This window comes from Rhodamnia argentea, chromosome 4 (genome assembly GCF_020921035.1).
Source record: "Rhodamnia argentea isolate NSW1041297 chromosome 4, ASM2092103v1, whole genome shotgun sequence".
Classification (NCBI taxonomy): Eukaryota; Viridiplantae; Streptophyta; class Magnoliopsida; order Myrtales; family Myrtaceae; genus Rhodamnia; species Rhodamnia argentea.
In genome coordinates this window covers 10874095-10892731 of record NC_063153.1, presented here as the reverse complement: position 1 = coordinate 10892731, position 18637 = coordinate 10874095, and the positions used below count along the sequence as shown (strand labels likewise).

Genomic DNA, 18637 nt, shown 5'->3' with positions numbered 1-18637 from the left:
AAGAAAGTCTTCATCCTCCCACCGGTGTCGAAGAAACGTCAACGGCAAATGAGCCGGAACGGAAGGGCCGAGATAATACATCGGACTTGTGGCTACACTTCGACAAGGTACGTGATGAAGTCGAAGGTAAGTATAATATAAAATGTAAATATTGTTCGCAAACATATAAATTTACGAAAGGAGACGGCTACGGAACATTCCGTCGGCATTTGACGAAAAAACATCCAACGCAAGTGGGGATCGACAATACGCAACAACAAATTTCCGGGTACGCCACTTCTAATCCTCATCCTTTATTTCTTTTCACTGAAGCACTTTATAAACAAACATTAGGTGAATATGTTGCCCTTGATCATGCTCCGTTTAATACCGATGAAAATTTTAATATGAAATATTTGACAAATACTGCGTTGGTTCCGCAAGCGCCAACTATTCCAAAAAATACTCTTAAACGTGAAGTTTTTCATCTTTATAAAAAAGGAAAAAAATCTTTAGCAAAATTTTTTACGGAATTCAATGGACGTGTGCATATAGGTAGCAATATTTGGAGTGATCCTTGGCAAATTCATTCTTATATGGGTGTCACGTGTCATTGGATAGGTGACGATTGGATGATTCAAAAAAGACTTATTGCATTCCGAGTTTTTGATGAAAGACATTCGGCTCATAATATTTATAGAATAATTAGACAAGTTTTAGAAAAATATAATTTAATAAATAAAGTATTTTCAATTGGTTTTGATAATGCTGCCGCAAATTCCGCTTCTATTCCCGAATTAGAAAATATTTGCAAACCCACTTTTGGCGGACAATTTTTTCACATTAGATGTGCTTGTCATGTTTTAAATTTATGTGTACAAGATGGTTTACCAACTCTTGACACTTCTCTCGCCCCAATAAAAAGTGCAATTAAATTTTATGGAGTCGTCCCCAATGTATGAAATCATGGGGAAAATTTTGTAAACAAAATAGGAGAAGGGCAAGAAGATTTCCAAAAGATATTCCGACTCGTTGGAATTCTACGTACGAGTTGCTTTGGCAAACTTTTGAATATAAAGATTTATTATGTATGTTTATTTCACAAAATATTCCCGAAATTACTTTACTTCCTCAACATTGGGACGTTTGCAAGAAAATTTTAGATATTTTGAAAATTTTTAATGATGCTACTAAAACTTTATCTGGTATTTATTATCCTACAACGCATTTATTTTTAATAGAGTGTGTTAATATTGGTAGTGTTTTTAGTGAATATGAAAATGATACCGAATTAGGTCGAACTATTTTAGTAATGCGAGAAAAATGGTTGCATTATTATTTGCAAATTCCTCTTGTCTATTTAGTTGGTATTGTTTTTTATCCACGTATTAAATTAGACGGTTTACAAGATTATTTGAATGTGTATTATCATGATTGTTTACATTTGAAAGATTCAATAGATATTTCAAATATATTATGACATGTTAAAGAATTTATAGTAGCATTATATGGAGAATTTTGTAGTAGATATGGTTTAAGTGATTCTGGATCTTTACAATCTATTGCATCACGTAGCGAATGTGGTAGTTCACTTAGTAGAGGGTATAATATGCTTAAGAGTAGGCAAAAAAAAAAAAAAAGGGGCAACAGGTAGTATTTCTGAATTAGAAAAATATTTAACCACTCAATTTTGAGTTTCGTGATGCAGAACATAGTACAGATTTCGAAATCCTGAAGTGGTGAAAGAGTCACCAAATAGAGTATCTAGTTCTCGTCCTCATCCATAGTACAGAGTTCCACCGAACCGGCCGTGTCCGGACGAGCCCCATTATATGCACGGAAAAAGACCAAGGGAATAAGGTCTTGAAAGTCCCGGAACTGTTCCAAAATGTTCAATCAGATGTCTCAACATTTCTTTATGTAAACGAATCCCTAAACCATTTGCTACTTTGGAGTTGGTGCATCGATTAAATATGGATGCTGATGTGGCATCTTATGTACTGATTATAGTATGAAAGGCTGTTCTCAAATTTTCAAGGAGATAAAATTTAGACAAGGACGAAAATGTGAGATCTCTCGACATTTTGTCAATGTAATCGGATATATCAGTTCCCTTAACAACGCCCTTAAGACTTAAACTGCGACACAGCTCGAGGTGGGTCCCGTGGTCTCCAATTCTTTTGTTTCCCATTTTGCCAACGTAATCTTCGCCTCTTTCCTCCTTCCCGCCTTTCTTCGAAGCGCTCATCATCCTCGCCGTGGCTTGCTTCGCCATCTTCGATAAACCAAATTTATGCATGAAATCCATAAGAAATGCGTTTACCTCCTTTTCATTTCGTTTATAATTAGACAATTGCGTTGTTCGCCCAGATCAGGGCGAGAGTTGACCCCTGCTGCCTTGTCGCCACTACACTATCCTTCCCTCTCTCCTGTTAATTATTTTATTTCAAGGTCTTTAGTTTTTTTGTGAATTTTGAAAATGATTTGCTATATTATAAATTGCCTCACAAGATAAAACATCAGCATTTGATGGCCATGTTAGTATCCCCATTTACAATTTTAACGGAAGGACCAATTCTTGAAAAAGAGAGAGAAAGAAAAACACAATTTAAGTAACTGGTTTCAAGAAAAAGTTGCGAGAACCGAGCAACAACTTACGGACAATGTGCCTTTATCCCAGAAGGAAAAGGAAAAAAAGGAGGAAAGTCTATGATTGGCCTTTATGGTCGCCAAGGTCTCCCAGGGAATCTTTGAATGTTTCCAAACTTTTGAAGAAGTATTGCACACCTTCACGGGTGAATAATTGCCAATGCAGAACCTTGTTTCTCTTCAGGGGAGAGAGATCTGGAAGCGCTAAGCTCCTTAGCTATGGCGAACTCAGAGGCCGGAACGAACAGTGATGTTGAACGAGCGATAGGAGACGAGTACCTAGTGTTCTTGAGCTTCAGAGGTCACAATACCCGTTACATATTCACAGACTTCCTTTACCAAGACTTGGAAGAAAGTATTAACTCTTTCTTAGTTACAAGATGCAAAACAAGTGAATATATGTATTATGTTTTATGTCTTTATATTTTGTCACTAGGAAATGCTTCCATGGCGATCTTGTCATAATGGTACAATCTCAACCGAAATCCACATACCATCATCACGTGCTTTGCTTAAAGTACTCATTGAGAGATCGTGTTGTAAAAAAAAAAATGACAGTATTGTTAGACTACCACGCACTCAAGAAGCTTCCGGAGAAGTTGGAGACTAGTTTTATGTGGCCGGCTTATGTAAACTCATTCTTTCGGGTTTTTTTCCAAATTAATTTTTTTAAAAAAAATATTTACAAAAATATTTTTTAAAAATAAATATTTATAAATTTGGGCCTCGCTCTGCGGCTGAGGTGTTGAGCATCCCTTGCTCGGCAGCCCCATTGTCGAGCAAGGCCCATACCGGGCCCTTTTTTTTTAATTTCGTATTTTTTTAATTATTGATACATATAATATTATAATTTTTTCTTGTGAAGCTTATCTTTATAACATAATTAGTAATAATTAATGTAAAAATTTATTAAGATCTATAATTGATGAATAATGTTGTAATTATGTAATTAATTAAAAATATTCATAAAATAAAATTGGTAAGATATATGAAAAAAATGAGATTTTTATAATATATTCATCTATTGGAGAGGCAGAAATCCAACCGGAAGGCAAAACAGTTATGTGTCAAGAATCGGTGGATCGGGTCGACGATATCGGATCGGGCTCAAATTCACATGAGCAATTCTGTCCAATTCATAACCTAGAATGTTTAAAAGTCCCCCTTTTCCAAAAGTCCAGATCCATGTTGCAGTCCAAATTGAAGAGCCCTGTGACGGTGAGGCCTTTCTCAATCTGTTCTCGCCCTTGTCATTCATTGATTAATATTACACTAATCATCATTAAGATGCCCTCTTCTTACCGTTAGGTGTGCGTCTGGGTCGTCCTTAGATTCTACTTCTATCCTCAGTTTTCAGTGGAGGAATTTATTAAAAATAAAATAAAGTAAAAATTACATCAATTCGATCTCGTTAGCGGCTGAGTTGGCGAGGGCTCGAGACCTCACCTGACGACAGCGAGGTCTAGCCTTGTTGGCCACAATGAAAAAAGTAGAAGTTAAAAAGGAAAAAAAAAAGAGAGAAAATGATTAAAAAATTAAAATATTCATAAAATTATTAAAAGATGTCTATGTCAAGATCGGCGATGCAACGTTCTGACATCTACGATAGCGGTTTCCAACGAAGTTTGGCCGGAGGGACTGAATTGGAAAACTGCCAAAATGTTTAAAACTATATTATCCGAATTAAAAAAATTTAGGGCTGAATCTGCACAACTGCAGTAATTTTAGTTTTTTTTTTTTTTGGTAATTTTCCCGCTTTGAGCACGTTATTCCGCTATAATCCTCAAGATATGTTTATGGGTATGTAAATCTACTTTTTTTTTCTCGATGCATTGATAGACTGGATTAGGGTATATGTGTTTTACCCAACACACCCAACAAAAAAAATAAAGAAAAGGAAAGAAAAGGATAAATTATTGCTCGGGGTCCAAGAATGAGGGGGGCGACCCTCTTTGCCACCGCACTATTTTTCCTTTCTCCTGTTACTTTTTTTTTTTCAGGTTTCTAATTTTTGAAACATTTTGAAAATAATTTGCTGTATTATAATCGCCTCATGAAGATATAACAATCAGCATTCGATGGTCATGTTGGTATCCCACTTACAATTTCTAAGGGAATGACCAATTCTTTCTTTCAAAAAGAAAAATAATAAAAAAGTGCACAAATTTAAGAACCTGGCTTCACGAAAAAGTTGAGAGACCCGAGCAATAATTCAGGGACGCGGTTGCCTTTATCCCAAAATCAAAAGGGAAAAAGGAAGAAACTCTCTGATTGGCCTTTATGGTCGCCGAGGTCAACCAGGGAATCTTTGAATATTTCGTAACTTCTGCGAAAGTGCTGGACACCTTCACGGGTGAATACTTGCCAACGCAGAACGCTATTTCTCTTCAGGGGGAAGAGAGAGAGAGATAGATAGATCTGGAAGTGCTAAGCTTCTTAGAGCTATGGCAAACTCACAGTACCAAGTGTTCTTGAATTTCAGAGGTCCCGATACTCATTACGCATTCACAGACCACCTCTACCATGGCTTGAAAGATGTGGGGGTCCGCGTGTTCAGAGATGACAAGGAGCTCCCCGAGGGCGAAAAGTTTGGTGGGAACCTTCTGAGTGCTATCGACAACTCCATGATTTACATACCCATCTTTTCTCAAACCTATGCTTCAAGTATATGGTGCCTTCGTGAGCTTGCGCACATAGTGGAGAACGTGTCTAGGTCGAACGGTAGAAAAAGCATCCTTCCCATTTTCTTCAACGTGGAACCTGAGGATGTCAAGCTTAGGACTTCACTATATAAGGATGCTTTACTGGAGCGCGAGAACAAGTTTTCCGGGGAAGTCGAGAAATGGAGAGAGGCTCTTGCAGAGGTGGGTAAAATCTTGGGATGGAACGTGAAAAGGGACCAAAGGTAAATACTCTTTTAAGACTCCTCCCTATTTCTTTTTTTTTTTTTTGGGCGTATGAGATACGACGTTACAAGTGCTGAACGTATTTCTAGGCTTAGCTATAAATGCCGAAATTCTCTTCATGCACGATATTCAGACATTTCTGTAACTACATATGAAAAGCATATCAAGTGAATCCGGGTAAATTAGACTATACTAATTATTTAGTGTACTTAGAAGTCGTCCGTCATGTTACTTCAATCTATTCAAATTAAATTCAGACAATTGGGCGTGGGTATTAAATTAATCTAGTCAACTAATGAAAGTGTTTTTGTACACTGCAGCGAAGCAGAGATTATTAAATCAGTCGTTGATACGGTTTCGAAGAAACTGGAGCTAAGAAAAAAATCAGTGGCTGAGCATTTAGTCGGACTTGATGATCGGGTGAAGCACTTGACAGAGTTATTATTAAATGTCAACCATTCTGATGTGCTGCTCGTTGGAATTTATGGAATGGGTGGCATCGGTAAAACAACCATTGCCAAAGTCGTCTTCAATGAACTATCTTCCCACTTTGGAAAGTGTTGCGGTTTCCTTGAGAACGTTCGAGAAAGCATGTCGACCAAGGAAGGCACAGTCCAATTGCAGAAGAAGTTATTGTCTGACATTGTTGGTTTTGCACATGCAGAAAGAGTCAAGGATAGTGAAGAAGGAATGAGAAAGATTGAAGCAACACTCCCCGAGAGGAAGGTCCTTGTGGTTCTGGATGATGTTGATAATAAAGATCACATTAAGAAACTAATAGGAAATGAATCATTAAATTCAGCATCAAGAATAATCATTACAACGAGAGACACAGCTGTTCTGCAAGTTCGGGGATTTGAAGGTAAAATTATACTGTATGAGATGCTTGAGATGGATGATGCTCCCGCATTTCAGCTTTTCTGCCGACATGCCTTTGGCGGAGATTCTCCTTCGGATGATTATCGGGAGCTTTCAAGGGAAATTGTCTCAAGTACAGGACGGCTCCCTTTGGCAATTGAAGTGATAGGTTCGTTGCTTTATGACTATCAAAACAACAAAGCAGTTTGGGAAGAGACTTCGGTCAAGTTAAGGAATATACCCGAGAAAGATATTGTAAAAAAGCTAAGGATTAGCTATGATGACCTAGATGAAAATCAACAAGAAATTTTCCTCGATATTGCATGCTTCTTTTGCAACAAGAGTAAGAACGATGCAACTTACATGTGGACGGATTGTAAATTTTATCCCGAAAGTGGAATTCAAGTCCTTACCAGCAAGTGCTTGATAAAGATATTGGACAATGATAAACTCTGGATGCACGATCAACTCATAGATATGGGAAGGGAAATCGTCCGTCTAGAAGGTCCAAATGATCTTGGCAAGCGGAGCAGGCTGTGGAAAGCAAATGAGGCCATCGAAATGATAAGAACCGAAGAGGTAAGTAAGAAACGTCCAATTTTCAAGTAGAAAGTCGCATATCCCGAGACAATGGATCCCTGTTTGATTTAAGATGTTTATCATTTTTTTCTCTGCCCATTCAAGTTGTAACGCATAGTGGTTCGAAGTTGACACATTTCTTCACATCATTGCGAAAATTTCATTTGCAGAGGAAGGGCGAGGTTCAAGCGCTTGAGATAAGTGGATCGGTTGGCTCCATAGAGATCACTAATGGAGAGTTTGAAAGGTTACCAAATCTAAGATTCCTCAAGTTATGCAGTGGAGATTTTGTTGGGGACTTTGCAAAGTGTCGTTCGAAGTTGAGATGGATTTCTTGGCGGCCTGCTCTTCAGGATTTTAGAGCAGTCAATTTTTATTTGACTCATCTTGTTGTTTTTAAACTTGACAGGAATCACTTCACGGATGATTCAAAAGCATGGGACTTAATCAAGGTAAACCACATGATTTAATTCTAGTGTAATGGTCCCAATGTCACTATGCATTGGTTCTTACACTTGACATGCCATCCATTTTTACGGGAGGCGCGGAATTTGAAAGTTTTATCTCTTGAGAGGTGTGATGGCATAACCACAATCCCGAACTTCTCTAAATGCTTGGGTTTAGAGAGGTTAACTCTTGTGTGCTGCTCTCGGCTAGAGAGGATTGACAGATTCATTGGACATCTACAATCATTGATTAAGTTAGAGATTAAGGGGTGCACGCGCCTTATAGATTTGCCCGAAAAAATGGGGGCACTGGTGAAGCTTCAGCTCTTATCATTGTCAAGATGTTCTAGCTTGAGAGGGCTTCCGGGCTCACTTGGGAATTTAACCTCATTGATAGAGTTGGACTTAACGTATACAAGAATAAGGGAACTTCCCAGCTCCATTGGAAAGTTAATATCACTCCGCATCTTGCGTGTTTCAACTTGGTTAGATTATGGTGAGACCGATGATTTCCGGTTTCCTTATGGTGAGACCGATGATTTCCGGTTTCCTAGTGGCATCAGCACTTTGGTAAATCTTGAAGTGCTGGATTTCTCTGGGCATCAAGAATTGAGAGGTGAAATTCCCGTTGGAATTGGAGAATTGTCCTCTTTAAAAATCCTAAATTTAGATTCCACCGGTATTTGCAGAATTCCAAGGACAATCAACAGGCTTCATCACCTCCAAACACTCAATTTAAGGGGATGTCATTCGATTCAGGTGTTGCCGGATCTTCCCACAAGTTTGACCCGTCTAATTCTTCAATCTAGGTCATTGCTCTCAGTCCCAAATCTGTCGAACCTTACTAATTTGGTTGAACTGCAACTACATGGTGGCCCTTGGATTACAAAGAAATCAAACCTACTCGCGGAATGCAATTTAAGTTGGATTGGGAGCTTATCTAGACTGAAAAAGTTGATATTAAACTTGCAAAACGTCCCTGCACCTCTAGAGTTGGCATCTCTTCCTTGCCTGGAAGACCTTGATTTGAGTCTCCTAGACCCAAAACCCCTCATGCAGCTTCCGTCCTCTAACTGGAGTTGGAGAAATTTGTCGACTTTAGGGATCGGTTGGTGTGAAGTGGAAGACATTCCACTCGAGAGATTTACACGACTGGAGAAATTAACTGTTAACCATTGTCAACAGCTTCAGAGATTATCCATTCCTTGGGAATTACGGAAGCTACGGGAAGTGTGTGTGTATGGTTGTCCAGAGCTAGTTGAGATACAAATTGTGGGTCTTTCGAAATTATTGGAATGCTTGAGCGTCCAAAAGTGCGAATCTCTGACAAGAATATGCGGGTTACCATGCTTGAAGAACCTGGAGAAACTGAGAATCCACGGCTGCGGCGTACTTACTGATTTCGAGGGCCTTGACAAGCTAGAGTCTCTGAAATCTTTGGAAGTTACTAGTTGCAAGGAATTGACATGGTTGATTGATGCATCGTGCACAAACATACCAGATGATTGCGTCGTCAGAATATGTAAGTGTGGAGACTCCATCAAAGATAGTGAATCTCCATATGATGTTGGAATGTCCTTAAAGCGTTATAGAGAGGAGATTCTTTCGAATATATCAAACAAGGTGCGGTATCTTCTTCATCACTTATCTCTACTTGCCTTTTCGGTGTTGGACAGTGTTAGTTCTTTATATTGCCAGTACAGTCATTTGCTATTATATGTAGATTATTTTTTATCGCTAAATCAGAGAAAATTTCTGCTCTGCTAATGCATTTATTTCTCATTTCCAAAGGATTGTCCAGCGAAAGTGGGATATAGAAAAAAAAAAAAAAAACACCCACGACTTGAATCTTGACTAGCCTAGGTCGATTATTATTGAGTTTATTTGATTTTTACATCAGGTACTTAATAAAAGTTCAAACTCAGTTAATGAAAGAGAAACCAAACAAGAACTACCGATATCCCATTGACATCTAAGTACTTAATTCTAGATCTTCTCTAACTATTGAATGATGTCTGTGGCGTATTGGATTTTATACAAGTATTGTGGAAAGGTTTAAACACGTTGAACTTGCTACATCACAGACGGGACTTTCCTTCGCAATCAGATTTCACCTTGGGGTAAAGAGGTCTAGTGACGGTTTTGAGTTTGTTGGTGGGATAAAGAGGGAAAACGAAGATGTCGCCCCAGATTCAGTGACATATAAAGGATTGATTGCGGATGTTAAATGTTTCGGCTTTAGTTTGAAGAGAATGTGGTACACGGCGCCTGGTACATACCACAAGTTGCTCATAGAGGTCAAGAGTGATGAGCAAGTGAAGGGAATGGTGCTACTTGCATCTAAAAGGGGATCAATTCATCTGTACGTCGAGGGAGGTGTTGACAGTGAGTGGGAGGGAGAGTACGATGACGAGATGATGGAGATGTTAAGGGAGGAATGGGCAATGAGGACTGATGTGCATTCTGACGAGGATGGGCCTGAGTGGGACGTTCCAAATCCTGATGAAGACGCGGACTCTGCATCTGTTGGTGAAAGCGAAGCTGATGGCACCTCCTCCATTGATGATTTCCGGTCAGAGCCAGACAATGCTGAATGTGTCAAGGCCACGGGAAATAGGAGGCAATCGAGGGGTGGAAGGATTGGGTACCCCGGCTGTGTCGATGGAGGGAAAGCGGTGAGCATGGAAAATAGAAAGGAGGAGAAGGATGACAGTGGGGAACCCGCTGACCAAAATGACTTCGTTCGGTCGAGTTGCCAAAGGTGTGAAGGAGTTGAACATCAGGATAGCTCTTGCAAAGCTACAACTGAATTTGAGGATGAAGGGGCCCTTTCTTCTGTAAGTATGGAATATTTGCATCCTCTTAATTGTGCAGTCCTCAAAACTAATGTGGGATTCAAAGTGGTCGAGGAGAAGACAGAGAGTACTGTGGAGAACACCTACAAAAACGGGAAGAGGAAGAGGGACCGGACGTGCTTCAAACCCAGGAAGGAATCGGAGGAAGGCTTGTAGCGTCAAGTTCGAGAAATAGCAAAGGTTCGAGGAGGGGTAGGGATGCAGCTTCCGCTTCAGGAAACGGCAAGGCACCAAATTCAGGGAGAAGCATATCTTTAATTTCACGAAGCAGCGCAACTTTGAGTTCAGGAAGGGGCAGAGGTTCAATTTCAGGAAAGGACGCAACTTTGAGGACAGCAAGAAGGGACGCGAAGTTGAGCTTAGGAAGGGGTAGAGGTTCATGTTCAAGAAGGGGCGCAATTAATATGGGCGCAAGTTCTAGTTCAGGAAGGGGCTTAGCATCAAGTTCACGAAGCGACTCGACTTTGAGTACAGGAAGGGGCAGAGATTCAACTTCAGGAAAGGGTGCAACTGTGAGTTTAGGAAGAGGCGCAACTAAAATGGGTGCAAGTTTAAGATCAGGGACAGACAAGGATTCAAGCTCGGCCAAGGCTGAGCCCCAAACATCAAGTTCGTGATAAACTAAATCGAAGTAAAGTGCAAGTTTCCTCGAATGTTCTTCCATCTTTCTTCTAAAAGACTTAAAATCAACATGTTCTTATGAAATTATGTCGGGCTATCTTCTGCTTGCAGAAGGAAGGCAGAAACAGTTTCCAGTAAATTCAAGGTCGGGCCATGGCTAGAAGATCCCGAACGAAAACATCCACAGGAGTTGTTCTAATTCGGGATTGTCAAGGAGCAATTTCAGGACTAGTTTGAATCTCGGGTTTCTTGTTGATATTCGTTTTTGTTGACTTGTCATGATTTGTCAGCTGAATGAGTACAGAAATTGTGAAGCCGCCTTTTTTGTCCTTTCACTGTGTAAAAGAATATTCTAATGGAAAATGTCTTCCTTGCAAAAATTAGTGGTGTTTACAACTAGCTATTGAAGCTTCAAAAGCTTTAGAAAATATCATGCTTGAAATAATTTTCGACAATGCCGCGAAATGTACGGGCCGTTAACCTTGTGTTAGTTGATTGACGAGCCCTATTGTATGCACGGAAAAAGAACAAGGGAATAAGGTCTTGTCTCAACATTTCTCTATGTAAACGAATCCCTAAACCATTTGGTACTTTGGAGTTGGTCCATCGAATAAATATAGATGCTGATGTGGCATCTGATGTACCGATTATAGTATGAAAGATTATTCTCAAAATTTCAAGAAGTTAAAATTTAGACAAGGACGAAAATGTGAGATCTCTCGACATTTCGTCAATGTAATCGGATATCTCAGTTCCCTTAACAACGCCCCTTAAGACTTAAAATTGCGACACAGCTCGAGCGGGGTCCCGTGGTCTCCAATTCTTTTGTTTCCCATTTTGCCAGTGTAATCTTCGCCTCTCCTCCTTGCTGCCTTTCTTCGAAGCGCTCATCATCCTCGCCGTGGCTTGCTTCGCCATCTTCGATAAACCAAATTTATGCATGAAATCCATAAGAAATGTGTTTACCTCCTTTTCATTTAGTTTATAATTAGACAATTGCGTTGTTCGCCCAGATCGGGCCGAGAGTTGACCCCTGCTGAAGATCAGAAAGAGGGCCGCGACCCTTGTCGCCACTACACTATCCTTCCCTCTCTACTGTTAATTATTTTATTTCAAGGTCTTTAGTTTTTTTGTGAATTTTGAAAATGATTTGCTATATTATAGATTGCCTCACAAGATAAAACATCAGCATTTGATGGCCATGTTAGTATCCCCATTTACAATTTTAACGGAAGGACCAATTCTTGAAAAAGAGAGAGAAAGAAAAACACAATTTAAGTAACTGGTTTCAAGAAAAAGTTGCGAGAGCCGAGCAATAACTTACGGACAATGTGCCTTTATCCCAGAAGGAAAAGGCAAAAAGGAGGAAAGTCTATGATTGGCCTTTATGGTCGCCAAGGTCTCCCAGGGAATCTTTGAATATTTCCAAACTTTTGAAGAAGTATTGCACACCTTCACGGGTGAATAGTTGCCAATGCAGAACCTTGTTTCTCTTCAGGGGAGAGAGAGATCTGGAAGCGCTAAGCTTCTTAGCTATGGCGAACTCAGACGCAGGAAGGAACAGCGATGTTGAACGAGCGATAGGAGATGAGTACCTAGTGTTGAGGTCACGATACCCGTTACAGATTCACAGACTTCCTTTACCAAGGCTTGGAAGAAAGTGTTAACTCTTTCTTAGTTACAAGATGCAAAACAAGCGAATATATGTATTATGTTTTATGTCTTTTTATTTTGTGACTGGGAAATGCTTCAATAGCAAGACTGTCGAAATGGTACAATCTCAATTGGAAATTCACACACCATCATCGCGTGCTTTGCTTAAAGTACTCATTGAGAGATCGTGTTGTAAAAAAAAAAATGACAGTATTGTTAGACTACCAAATTAGCAACTCCGTTATTTCTTTCTCCTTGATCCTCTCCACGCACTCAAGAAGCTTTTGGAGAAGTTGGAGACTAGTTTTATGTGGCGTTACTCCGCTTAATGTTTTCTTGCCTGCTTATGTAAACTCATTCTTTCGGGTTTTTTTTCCAAATTAATTTTAAAAAAAAAATATTTACAAAAATATTTTTTAAAAATAAATATTTACAAATTTGGGCCTCGCTCAGCGGTTGAGGTGCCGAGCATCCCTTGCTCGGTAGCCCCATTGCCGAGCAAGGCCCATACCGGGCCCTTTTTTTTTTAATTTCGTATTTTTTTTAATTATTGATACTTATAATATTATAATTTTTTTCTTGTGAATCTTATCTTTATAACATAATTAGCAATAATTAATGTAAAAATTTATTAAGATCTATAATTAATGAATAATGTTGTAATTATGTAATTAATTAAAAATATTCATAAAATAAAATTGATCAGATATATGAAAAAAAAATGAGATTTTCATAATATATTCATCTATTGGAGAGGCAGAAATCCAACCGGAAGGCAAAACAATGATGTGTCAAGAACCGGCGGATCAGGTCGATGACATCGGATCGGGCTCAAATTCACATGAACAGTTCTGTCCAATTCACAACCTAGAATGTTCAAAAGTGCCCCTTTTCCAAGAGTCCAGATCCATGTTGCAGTCCAAATTGAAGAGCCCTGTGACCGTGAGGCCTTTCTCAATCTGTTCTTGCCCTTATCATTCATGGATTAATATTACACTAATCATCATTAAGATGCGCTCTTCTTACCATTAGGTGTGCGTCTGGGACGTCCTTAGATTCTACTTCTATCCTCAGTTTTCAGTGAAGGAATTTATTAAAAATAAAATAAAATAAAAATTACGTCAATTCAATCTCGTTAGTGGCTGAGTTGGCGAGGCTCGAGACCTCACCCGGCGACGGGAGGTCTAGCCTTGTTGGCCACAATGAAAAAAGTAGAAGTTAAAAAGGAAAAAAAAAAAAGAGAGAAAATGATAAAAAAAATTAAAATATTTATAAAATTATTAAAAGATGTCTATGTCGGCGCCGGCGATGCAACGTTCCGATCTTTACGATAGCGGTTTTCGGCGAAGTTTGGCCGTAGGGACTGAATTGGCAAATTGTCAAAACGTTTAGAACTATATTATCCGAATAAAAAAAAATTATGACTGAATCGGCACAACCGCAGTAGTTTTAGTTATTACTTTTTTGTTTTGGTAATTTTTCCGTTTTGAGCACGTTATTCCGCCATAATCCTCAAGATATGTTTATGGGTATGTAAATCTACTTTTTTTTTTTCTCTCGATGCATTGATAGACTGGATTAGGGTATATCTGTTTTACCCAACACACCCAAAAAAAAATAATAATAATAAAGAAAAGGAAATCTTGGTCAGCGAGGATCCTTCCCTTAAAGATAAATTATTGCTCGGGTCAAAGAATGAGGGCGGCGAGCCACCGCACTATTTTTCCTTTCTCCTGTTACTTTTTTTTTTTTTTTCAGGTTTCTAATTTTTGCAACATTTTGAAAATAATTTGCTGTATATTAATCGCCTCATGAAGATATAACAATCAGCATTTGATGGTCATGTTGGTATCCCACTTACAATTTCTAAGGGAATGACCAATTCTTTCTTTAAAAAAGAAAAAAAAAAAAGTGCACAAATTTAAGAAGCTGGCTTCACGAAAAAGTAGAGAGACCCGAGCAATAATTCAGGGACGCGGTTGCCTTTTATCCCAAAAGGAAAAGGGCAAAAAGGAAGAAACTCTCTGATTGGCCTTTATGGTCGCCGAGGTCAACCTTCACGGGTGCTAATCTTTGAATATTTCGAAACTTCTGCGAAAGTGCTGGACACCTTCACGGGTGAATAGTTGCCAACGCAGAACCCTATTTCTCTTCAGGGGGAAGAGAGAGAGAGATAGATCTGGAAGTTCTAAGCTTCTTCGCTATGGCAAACACACAGTACCAAGTGTTCTTGAATTTCAGAGGTTCCGATACTCGTCACACATTCACAGACCACCTCTACTATCACTTGAACGATGTGGGAGTGCACGTGTTCAGAGATGACAAGGAGCTCCCCGAGGGCGAAAAGTTTGATGGGAACCTTCTGAGTGCTATCGACAACTCCATGATTTACATAACCATCTTCTCTCAAACCTATGCTTCAAGTATATGGTGCCTTCGTGAGCTTGCGCACATAGTGGACAACGTGTCTAGGTCGAACGGTAGAAAAAGCATCCTTCCCATTTTCTTCAACGTGGAACCTGAGGATGTCAAGCTTAGGACTCCACTATATAAGGATGCCTTGTTGAAGCACGAGAACAAGTTTCCCGACCAAGTCGGGAAATGGAGAGAGGCTCTTGCAGAGGTGGGTAAAATCATGGGATGGAACGTGAAAAGGGACCAGAGGTATATACTCTTTTAAGACTCCTCCCTATTTCTTTTTTTTTTTTTTGTCGTATGAGATACGACGTTACAAGTGCTGAACGTATTTCTAGGCTTAGCTATAAATGCCGAAACTCTCTTCATGCACGATATTCAGACATTTCTGTAACTACATATGAAAAGCATATCAAGTGAATTCGGGTAAATTAGACTATACTAATTATTTAGTGTACTTAGAACTCGTCCGTCATGTTACTTCAATCTATTCAAATTAAATCCAGACAATTGAGCGTGGGTATTAAATTAATCTGATCAACTAATGAAAGTGTTTTTGTACACTGCAGTGAAGCAGCGATTATCGAATTGGTCGTTAAAACGGTTTTGGAGAAACTGGAGCTAAGAAAAAAATCATTGACTGAGCATTTAGTCGGACTTGATGATCGGGTGAAGGACTTGACAGAGTTATTAAATGTCAACCATTCTCATGTGCTGCTCATTGGAATTTATGGAATGGGTGGCATCGGTAAAACAACCATTGCCAAAGTCGTCTTCAATGAACTATGTTCCGACTTTGGAAAGTGTTGCGATTTCCTTGAGAATGTTCGAGAAAGCATGTCGACCGAGGACGGCATAGTCCGATTGCAGAAGAAGTTATTGTCTAACATTGTTGGTTATGCATGTGCAGAAGGAGTCAAGGATAGTGATGAAGGAATGAGAAAGATTGGAGAAACGCTCGGCAAGAGGAAGGTCCTTGTGGTTCGGGATGATGTTGATAATAAAGATCACATTAAGAAACTAATAGGAAATGAATCATTACATTCAGCATCAAGAATAATCATTACAACGAGAAACACAGCCGTTACGCAAGTTCGGGGACTTGAAGATAAAATTATGAAGTATGAGATGCTTAAGATGGATGATGCTCTTGCACTCCAGCTTTTCGCCCTACATGCCTTTGGCAGAGACTTTCCTTCGGATGATTATCGGGAGCTTTCAAGGGAATTTGTCTCAAGTACAGGAGGGCTCCCTTTGGCAATTGAAGTGATAGGTTCGTTGCTTTATGAACATCAAAACAACAAAGCAGTTTGGGAAGAGACTTTGGTCAAGTTAAGGAATATACCCGAGAAAGATATTGTAAAAAAGCTAAGGATTAGCTATGATGACCTAGATGAAAATCAACAAGAAATTTTCCTCGATATTGCATGCTTCTTTTGCAACAAGAGTAAGAACGATGCAATTTACATGTGGACGAACAAGAGTGATGAGCAAGTGAAGGGGATGTTGCAAGAAGCATCTAAAAGAGGATCAATTCATCTGATTCTTGAGGATGAAGGGGACCTTTCTTCTGTAAGTATTGGATATTTGCATTATCTTAATTGTCCAGTCCTCGAAACTAATGTGGAATTTCAACGTGGTCCAGGTGAAGAGAGATAGAACCGTGGAGACAGACCGAATACCTACAAACAAAGGCCGAGGAAGTAGGACCGGACGTTCTTCAAACCCAGGAAGGTATCCTGCGAAAAGAGGCAGAGGAGGGGGTATAGCTTCAAGTTCAAGAAACAGCAAAGCGTCAAGATCACGAGGCCGCTCGACTTCGAGGACAGAAAGGGGCAAAGTGTCAAGATCACGAGGCCGCTCGACTTCGAGGACAGAAAAGGGCAAAGCGTCAAGATCACGAGGCCGCTCGACTTCGAGGACGAGAAAGGGCAAAGCGTCAAGATCACGAGGCCGCTCGACTTCGAGGACAGAAAGGGGCAAAGCGTCAAGATCACGAGGCCGCTCGACTTCGAGGACGGGAAGGGGCATAGCGTCAAGATCACGAGGGAAGGACAGGAAGGGGCATAGCGTCGAGATCACGAAGCGCTCGACTTTGAGGACGGGAAGGCGCATAGCGTCAAGATCACGAAGAGGCTCGACTTTGAGCACGGGAAGGCGCATAGCGTCAAGATCACGAAGAGGCTCGACTTTGAGCACGGGAAGGCGCATAGCGTCAAGATCACGAAGCGGCTCGACTTTGAGCACGGGAAGGGCAGAGCGTCAACTTCAGAAATTGCGCAACCGTGAGTTTAGCAAGGGGCACCGCCAAAATGGGCACAAGTTTAAGATCAAAGATGGACAAGGGTTCAAGCTCGGCCAAGACCGAGCCTCAAACATCAAGTTCTTGATAAAACTAAATCGAGGTAAAGTTCGAATTTCCTCGAACGTTCTTGCATCTTTCTTCTAGGGAGACTGTTAATCAACATGTGCTTATGAAACTTTTTGGCGGAAGGTGGTGAACCCGTTATGACAAATTCAGAGCGGCGGCATTGGTAAGAAGATCGCGAAAGAAAACATCCACAGGTGTTGTCCTAACTCAGGATTGTAAAGGAGCAATTTCAGGACTCGTTTGGATCTCGGCGTTCTTGTTGATATTCGTTTTTGTTTGCTTGTCATAATTTGGTTTAGCTGTATTGAGCACAGAAAATGTGAAGCTGCTGCTCTGTTACTTATAAGGATGTTATAGGCAGCTTTTCTATCGTTTCGGTGTGCAAGAATTACTTGAATGCAAAGTGTCTTCCTTACGTAAATCCAGTAGGGGTCACAAGTAGAATGCCTCAAAGCTTTAGAATAATGCCCGAAATAGTTAGCGATGACGCCGTGCTATGCACCGCACTAGTATGAGTTTGATTCACGAGCCTTTATCATATGCCAAGGAAAAGGGAAAAGAGCTATGGTATTGGGAGTTCTTAAACTGTTGCGAAATATTTAATCAGATCTCTCGATATTTTTTTTTTGTGTAATTCGGATCCCTAAATTATTTATTATGTTCGAGTTGGTCCTTCCTTAATAGGGTAAAAGATGCTAACGTGACATTTTACGTGGTAATTATAACAGAAAAGGTTGTTATCAAAATTTCGAAAAGGCACAAATTCAGAAAAATAAAAAAATCTGAAAAATGAAAAAGAAGAAGGAAAAAGAAAAACAAATTCATTCTGGAGAAATGCATGCCTCTCCATCTAAAAGTAGTTTTGGAACTGGATTGCATACTTCACTCACCTCTATCCTCTGCATTCGCCGACCTCGATCCTTTCCATTCGCCGACGAAGCTAAGCTTATGGAGAAGCAGGAGACGGTTGTACGTGGCGTTACTTCTCTTCATATTGCGCCACCGCCATCAGCTTATGTACACTCAATTCTTTTCTCCGAAAAATATAAAAAGAAAGAAAAGGAAACTTTCACATAAACTCAACTCGAATATAATATTTCACTACAAGAATATATATACACACACACACAAGTGTTATAGTAAGTGAAAACCACACTTTCATTATATACATTTTCTATCCCTTTATTTTGTGGATGATAGAGATCTTTCATTGCTTATACTGAAAGTTGCAGCAGGACAACTTATGTTGGAGACATGACATCTTCTATGCTACATGGGCTTGAACAACTTCTTTAGCAGAGAAGG

At 39.7% G+C, this 18637-nt stretch overlaps 1 protein-coding gene across 1 annotated transcript; it reads left to right on the top strand.

Moving 5' to 3' along the window:
* Positions 1–2847: 2847 nt before the first annotated feature.
* LOC115733890 (disease resistance protein L6-like) lies at positions 2848–17031 on the top strand. The gene is made up of 9 exons (XM_048278013.1): positions 2848–2929; positions 5113–5533; positions 5855–6971; positions 7142–7423; positions 7514–8806; positions 8876–9040; positions 9502–10254; positions 16607–16695; positions 16791–17031. Exons 1-9 carry the CDS (start codon positions 2848–2850, stop codon positions 17029–17031), a joined length of 4443 nt encoding a protein of 1480 aa, XP_048133970.1.
* Positions 17032–18637: the final 1606 nt, after the last annotated feature.

Excerpts from the sequence above, each read along its gene's own strand:
- LOC115733890 (XM_048278013.1), top strand. The coding sequence starts at position 2,848 with ATGGCGAACTCAGAGGCCGGAACGAACAGTGATGTTGAACGAGCGATA. Across the intron at positions 2,930-5,112 it reads AGTGTTCTTGAGCTTCAGAG|GTCCCGATACTCATTACGCA; the intron begins GTCACAATACCC and ends TGAATTTCAGAG. Across the intron at positions 5,534-5,854 it reads AACGTGAAAAGGGACCAAAG|CGAAGCAGAGATTATTAAAT; the intron begins GTAAATACTCTT and ends TGTACACTGCAG.